Consider the following 7,660-nt stretch of genomic DNA (forward strand, 5'->3'; position numbering starts at 1 on the left):
CAACATTGATGCCCACCAAAGATCCCCTTAAACTTTCAATTAACGCCCTTCATTTGAAACTAACAAAAAACTAAATGGCAAATGGCTAAACTGGGGAAATTTTTCTGTAGGAACATTTTAGTCATTTCCATTATGTCCGTCGGAAAATTCTGAAGTTTAATATATGAAATAAAAAAGGAAAGTTCAGGGGTTTTGTCAAGAAACGTTTACAGAATTTAACGTAACCCCCAAAGTTTAGGGGTGGTTTGTGAAAATATCCAAATCAATACCTCGTGTCCTTTTCTCGCTCTCCGCTCTCCCTCCCCCGGCTCCCCTTCACTAAAAAGCCCTACAGAGCCACAACAGAGGCCCAACTCCCTTCTCAATGGAGCAACAACGGGAAATCAAACAAGAAGAAGAACCCAATCCCCTCTTCAACTTAGCCCCAACAATGGAAGAAGAAGATCCTCTTCCAACTTTCACGTCTCTTCTCGGTTACACCACCAACTGCAATAACACCATCAGCAACAGCGACTGGTACTTAACTGAACCTCTCCAAAACCATCAAGAATCCTTCTCCTCTCTCCTCTCTACAAACCCTTTTGGCTTGGACCCATTTGGGCTCAGCGCTCCCCTCAGCTTCACTGATCTAAACCCAATAGCTCAATTTCAAACGACCCATTTGCCTGAAACTGGTTTTCAAGCGTTTGAAACCCCTAAATTTGTTAATGGGTCCAAGTTTGTGAGGCCTGCTGAGGCTAATCCTTCGATTGGTGCTCAACCCACGCTGATTGGAGAGGAGAATGAGGAAGAGGGGGTTGAGGATGGGAGCTTTGATGGGTCTGGGTTGAATTGTGAGTTTGAGGAGAATGTGAAGAGCTTGGACAACAATGAGAGTAATGAGAGGAGGAGGAAGAGGAACGGGGCGGCTCCGGCGAAGAATCTGATGGCTGAGAGGAGGCGGAGGAAGAAGCTGAATGATAGGTTGTATATGCTGAGATCTGTGGTGCCTAAAATCAGCAAGGTGAGAGACACAGTGCTTAATTCTCTTTGCTTTAGATGTTGGGATTTGAGTTTGTAGCAAATTTTTTGGTTGCATTTATAATGAGTTTACAATCTTATGTTTCATGTGGCTTTGGGGTTTGATGCTCGGGAGGTTAAGTTGAAACTGTGATTGTTCAGAGTGATTATTTTTGCCCATAATTTTTTTTTCTTCATCAAGTAATTTATGTGTCATTGTTACGAGAAAGAACAACAAAAATAAAAGCAAATTAGAGCATCAAGCACTCTCCATTGCAGTTACCGAAAAATGTTTTGAAAGATTCTTGCTCTCTGGTAATTGGTGATGGGTTCCTTTAGTTGTTTTTAGGAATTCTGGGTAGTTGGCAAGGGTTGCGTGAAAACATAGAATTGTGAGCTTAACATTTTGGTGGCAAGTCAATTCCATTCTTTGAACTAGAACGTGATTAAGTTTCTGCTACATTACATTGTTGCTAATGTTCACCTATTATCAGTAGGTCTATTTTACGGATCAATTTGATCTCTTGCTGTTAGTATCCTAAGTTCTCTTCAACTTTTATGATGAGCTTTTATATGCAATGAGGATTAATTCTTGGTAATTAGTAGTTCTATCAGATTGCTTACAGGCCTCTGGTGTTCAATAGATTTGCGCTGGAGAACACTTGTGAAGTCCTCCTTGATCCTATGTGATTTTCTATAGAGAGGTCTATACAGGACTTTCGTTCCCCTTGCCAATGCCAGTTTCAATTCTTACTTATCTGAAACCTGGTTGGCAAAATTTGTTGCCAAACTAGTCAATAATACTGAATTGTTGGTAATGTGCATACTTTTGCTTAAATAAAATCTGGTTGCTGAATTTGTAATGCTACAACAAGTTTGTGTTGGTTCAATCAGCTTGGTCTGTTCACAGGCAGAGCCAGAAATTCTATGCAGGTTGTGCACGGTACAAGTCCACTAATAATCATAGAATGCATTAATTTTTTTAAGAGAAATGATATCAACATGATATCGGGATATTAACCATAAATTGTATCTATAATGCTGTCATTTTAATATAAGCTATTAAACAATATGAAGGATCATTGTTTTTATGACAAATAATATCAACATGATATAAAGATATGAACCAAAAATATATCTATAGAGCTTTCATTTTAAGATAGACTATTATACATATAAAGGATCATTTTTTATAAAATTATTTTTTGGAAACTAGCAATGACTATTTTTTTCTTATTGAATTTGGTAATTCTTTAAGCCATTCATATGATAATAGTTAGTTCCAACTACAGGTCAAACAAAAATAGGTAAGTGCAAAGTGAAATTACAAAAAGATGCATGTCAATAGGACTTAAATTAATAATATTGATCAGTAATTGAATTTGAGAAAGAGGCATATGGTTTTTTTAGTGAGATAGCAAACTCATGAGTCTTCTTAAAAGAGGATAACAAATTATTGTAGCACCGAAAATAATTACTTAGGTTAGGAGAATGCATGTGGTGCCCAAAAATTGATGTTGGACATGTGCCCCACCTTAACCATACTTGGCTTGCCCTCTACCTGGAAGATGGTGAGGTGAATTAGCGAATACCAATTCTAGCTTCTCTTCCATGGCTAGTTTTATTTTTTAGATTGTTGTTGATACATGAAGCATATTACATCTCTCTTTCATAGCTTTTGTTTGGTAGTTGTACACATACATTTCTGAAAAACGAATTTAGTTTCCCTAGTTTCAGCAAAGGTCAAACAGTGTCATAGTCATACCATTCATTCCCTTGTTGGGTTTTCTGAAGCTCTCCTATTAGGGGCTGTTTGTTTGCCTAAAAAAAGAGGGAAATCAAAGAATAGGAAACCTATTTATAAGAAAAATTATTTTGAGATTATTTGGTTGGCTAAAAAAAAAGGAAATCAAAGAAAGAGAGATGAGTTGTCACATTATTATTGGATGGTGTGAGTGATTTTTTAAGAAAATTTGTTTTGAGGTTGTTTGGTTGGCTAAAAAAATAAGGAAATAAATTATAAGAAACCTATGTATTGTAATAGGTTCTTTTCTTGTGTTTGGTTCATTCATAAAAATAAGACAATAGATGAGATGAGATGAGTTGTCATTATATTATTGGATGATGTGACCCACACTTAAGGATTCGATTTCCTAGCTTTTTTGGAGGAAATGGATGGAAATAAAATGTTAATGAGATAAGATGAGTTGTCACCATATTATTGGATGATGTGAGTGACTTTTAAAGATGAGATGTGATGGAGATGAGGTGAGTTGGATGATGTGACCAATTTTTTGTGTTTGGTTTATTTTTAGGAGATGATATGAAATGAGTTGTGGGATGAAAATAATATTTTATTGGATGTTGTTGTGAGTTTTAGGGATGGAAATGGATGAAAATAATATTTTATTGATTTCCATGTACCCTTTTTCTTTTCTTGATTTTTAGGAAACCAACCAAACAGCCCCTTAGTTTAACTCTTCTGGATGTTTGGCTTACGGGAGAGTCTGTTGATGCTTTCCCTAAAGAGTATAGCTATGCAATAGATGCAGTTTCAATATAGTACTAGTATCACAAGTTACACAGATTTTGGGACCAAAAGAAGATAAAAAAACAAGTTCAGTCTTCCTGTATAAATCTTCCAGTTTCGTGTAACTGCCTCATAGACTGAAAATTTGGCCAAAATTATTGAGAGGATGGAAAGTTTTTAGGAAGTGGAGAACTTTGTTTCTACCATTCTATGTTGTCTCTAATCAATATTATTATTTCTTAATTTGTAAAGGATCATAAGATGCCAATCCAAGAGTTATTGTATATTTCTATGATATACATGATTGCTTTTAGTTCTTTGTGCTAATAAGTATTTCCTATGGTATTGATAATATGTAATTGTCTTGTTGTGACAGATGGACAGAGCTTCCATTCTCGGTGATGCGGTTGAATACTTGAAGGAGCTTTTGCAAAAAATCAATGACCTGACCAATGAGCTTGAGTCTACATCTTCTAGCCCTTCTGTTCTTCCTACTGATACAACAAGCTTTCAACCTCTAACACCCAGACCACTCACTTTGCCATGCCGTGTGAAGGAAGACCTTAGCCCAAGTCCTAGTCCCTTGCCAAGCCCTATTGGCCAGCCAACAACGGTTATATCTCATGCCATTTTTTTTATCTTTTCTTTTCATCATTACTTTAATTAGGTCAATGTTTTGTTGTTCTATTGACTTCTTTCTAATAGAAGGTTTCTCTTGCTCATCACTAAATATCTGTTAGGTTTTTGGTCATCGCAAATTGTCAAAACCAACTAAGTTTTTTCCTACAACTTCACCCGTATTTAAAAGAGTTTTAAGTACTAATGCTGCCCCTATACTATGAGGGTGTTCCACTTACATCACCCAAACTAGGGTATAAGCACTTAGGCCCCCTGAAGTCGAAATGAGAATTATTTCAAGTTAGGTTGACATGTCATGCTGGGGCCATTGTTAATGTTAACAACACAGTGGAAAGACAATTCACAAATTGGGTATAAAAGGAGCAGGAAACCAGAGAAACAATTACAGAGAGACATGTTTAACAAGGTTCGACAAATCATACAATTACCTACGTCCTCAGATAGAACCAGACGAAGATTCCAGTACTATCAATACACGATGACAACCAATCTCTCGAACCCCAACCTCACCTCTCTGTTGTCTCTGGATACAATAAAAGAATAGGGTGCTGACGAATCGTGACGATAGACATTTATAGCACAGAGTCTCTGTCTACAGGGTTGAAAATACAAAAATACCCTCACCACACAATCATATACTAGAAAATTTTTCCTGGGTTGTGCCCCCTAACACTACCACTGATTGGTCATTGGGACACCCCCATAGTCGGGGTGCAATTCTATAGGCTTTCAATTCTGGGTCGCGGTGATGTGTGTTGTCCATGTGAATCATGCTCAACAAAACAACAATATGAATCATATGAACAATATCATACAAAACATCACCCCCCGTGTAATTAAATAAACTTAAACTTTAGTTAAAAAATTTCGCAGAAAAGATCTTGAGAATTACATAAGATTCAAATCAATCACAAAATGTGTTATGTACATGATACTTACAAGAGATAAGCATGCTGTATTATATGAACAACATCTTTAAAACATCAGTTCTCTGCGTAATTATATAAACTCAAAACTTTATTCTAAAGATGATAACCAGTCTAATAAAGCTTTGTTGGCGAGCTCAGGAACCTCATCATGAGGACAATGCCCAGCTTGCAAATTCACAACAGAAGTCTTTGGATAGAACTTTTTGCAAATTCAAAACCGAAACCGAACCGAACCGAACCGAATTTCGGTTGGGCCGAATATTCGGATGAAGGGGAAAAAATCTGGATCTGGATGAGAGTTTTGAGCATCCGAAAAATTCGGATTGGATGCGAATTGGGCATAAAACCGAACCGAACCGAATATGCCCAGTCCTAAATATGATGATAAATTACCTTCTCAGTTTGACTGGGAGAAAAACACTAAATTTCCCTCTCGATTGAAGGCAAAGAAGTAACGTCGTCTGGGATTCTGGGGGTAATAAAAAGGTTTAGAGGGTATTAGTGGTTGTATCACCACAGTATAAAGGGTGGATTCACAATTAACCCTATTCAAATTGTCTAGATCACTATTCGTGTACAAGACATGGATTCTAGGACCCATCACACATGCTAGATCACTATAAGTGTACGAGATATAGATTTTATGACCCATCACACATAATCGTAACTTGTTGCATAAATGACTGGCACCAAGATCTTTTTCCAATTCCACCACTACAATTTTTTTAATGTTAGAAAGACCTGGAGCTTCGGGCTTATATGTGAATGTTCTCTGCATACACAGGTGGAAGTAAAGATGACAGACGACCAAGCAGTGAATATCCACATGTTATGTTCTCGAAGGCCCGGTTTGTTGCTCTCAACATTGAGGGCTCTGGATGCACTTGGACTCAACATCCAACAGGCAGTTATCAGCTGTTTCAATGGGTTTTCTCTCGATGTTTTCCAAGCTGAAGTAAGGGTTTAGCTTCTTTCATTGTCCACAAGCTATCTCACCTTCAAACTTTTTGGTTCATAACAATATATTTCCTCCTTTTTTCAGCAATGTAATGATGGTTCATGTGCGTTGCCTGAAGACATCAAATCTGTGCTTTTGCATTCTGCTGGATCTCATGGTACGCTGTATTAGAACTGAGATTGAACAGTCTTTGTGAGAAATGTTTGTGCGCTAACTGTACCCCCCTCCTCTGATGATGTTAACAAGTGACAATGTTAACTTATGGGAACCTGTAATGACCGTCCGAATAGGTGTTTGTGTTAATTTAAATTTATATATAGGTTGATTTACAATTATTTTTTTTGGCTAATTGCTTTGTCTCGATTTCTTGCAGTGGTATATTATGGTGATTCTTATTATTAATTTTTCATGGTTGTTATGGTTATTATTGATTTATTTGTTCGATGTACCTTTGTGGATTTACCATTGATTTATTTTTTTGTGATGATGGATCTTCATTGCCATGCTTATTTGAGGTTTGCCTTTAGGAATATTTAACCGTCGAGCATCCAGAAGGTTGTACTGTCAATTGGAAAAAGAACTGCAAGGGCGGGGAGCTTTGTTCGATTTTATGGTTCTGGTTTGTCAAAATATGGTTTTGATGTAATGAATTCTAATTTGAAACCGAATCCATTCAGTTTGACTGTGATTTTGCATTAGCAATAGATAAAAGTTTTAGATTGGTACATGTTCAAACTGTGATTTTGCATTAGCAATAGATAAAAAGTTTTAGATTGGTACATGTTCAAATATGTTTAGACTCATGAATCGATTAATTTTTTTCGAGTTAATGTGGATCAAGGCCAATTAGATTAATAAATTCCGAATCTTTGCAACTTAATATAGGAAAATATTCTAAATTTGTCGTCAACATTGTGATCACATTTTTTTCTTTAGAGAATATGTATTCTTGTTGCTTAACTCTGGACATCAATTTTATATTATCCAAAGAGCTCGTTACTTGCCTAATCTCTTGTATAATTAGCTCTCCTTGTTTCCCCGTTGCAATTTTCTTTCATGAACTTCCTCGAGTATCATTCACAAAGTTTATAATTAAGAATCTGAAGTACATAAAGGTAACTTTGTCCAAAACAAGTAACGCGCATGACAACTACGTATAGAGTCGATAGATATAAACATGGGTAATTTAGACTTTCTATTTATAATGTAAACGTCTTTAGCAACAACTTTCAATAGTTCATGGTATATTTCTGCAGTTTGAGAGCTCACGATACCTTTCTCGAATGAAAAAAAGTCGATGCTAGTTTTATAAAGAAAAAAAAACACCAATATCCATGATAGTTTTGTGGAACGTGCCCTGGAACTTATGGTGATACTCTATAGTCTATAGTGTGCATGTGCACTGTACACTGAAGAAAATTCCTAAACTAGTCGACTAGGTTCATGTTACCTACTGAACATTATCAGACTGTTGAACGTAAAAATTGATTCAATGTCAGGTGTGGAAAAATATACCATCATCCAAACAAGTAAGCTTTTTCGAAAAATAATGTCTGGATCTTTTTGCTGAGACAACAAATTAATGATTCTGAATTGGGTACTATA

The 7,660-nt window shown here is 36.3% G+C and overlaps 1 protein-coding gene across 1 annotated transcript; it reads left to right on the forward strand.

Annotated features, from left to right (window-relative positions):
* LOC109830653 (transcription factor ICE1-like) lies at positions 294–6,404 on the forward strand. The gene is made up of 4 exons (XM_020397977.1): positions 294–1,003; positions 3,906–4,142; positions 5,882–6,052; positions 6,140–6,404. Exons 1-4 carry the CDS (start codon positions 365–367, stop codon positions 6,224–6,226), a joined length of 1,134 nt encoding a protein of 377 aa, XP_020253566.1. The 5' UTR covers positions 294–364; the 3' UTR covers positions 6,227–6,404.

The sequence above is a fragment of the Asparagus officinalis genome, chromosome 2 (assembly GCF_001876935.1).
Source record: "Asparagus officinalis chromosome 2, Aspof.V1, whole genome shotgun sequence".
NCBI classification, from domain to species: Eukaryota; Viridiplantae; Streptophyta; class Magnoliopsida; order Asparagales; family Asparagaceae; genus Asparagus; species Asparagus officinalis.

What these genes read in the sequence shown, in the direction of transcription:
- LOC109830653 (XM_020397977.1), top strand. Translation starts at nt 365, where the DNA reads ATGGAGCAACAACGGGAAATCAAACAAGAAGAAGAACCCAATCCCCTC. An exon ending in TGGTGCCTAAAATCAGCAAG is followed by an intron (nt 1,004 to 3,905) that starts GTGAGAGACACA and finishes TTGTTGTGACAG; the next exon opens with ATGGACAGAGCTTCCATTCT. An exon ending in TCGATGTTTTCCAAGCTGAA is followed by an intron (nt 6,053 to 6,139) that starts GTAAGGGTTTAG and finishes TCCTTTTTTCAG; the next exon opens with CAATGTAATGATGGTTCATG.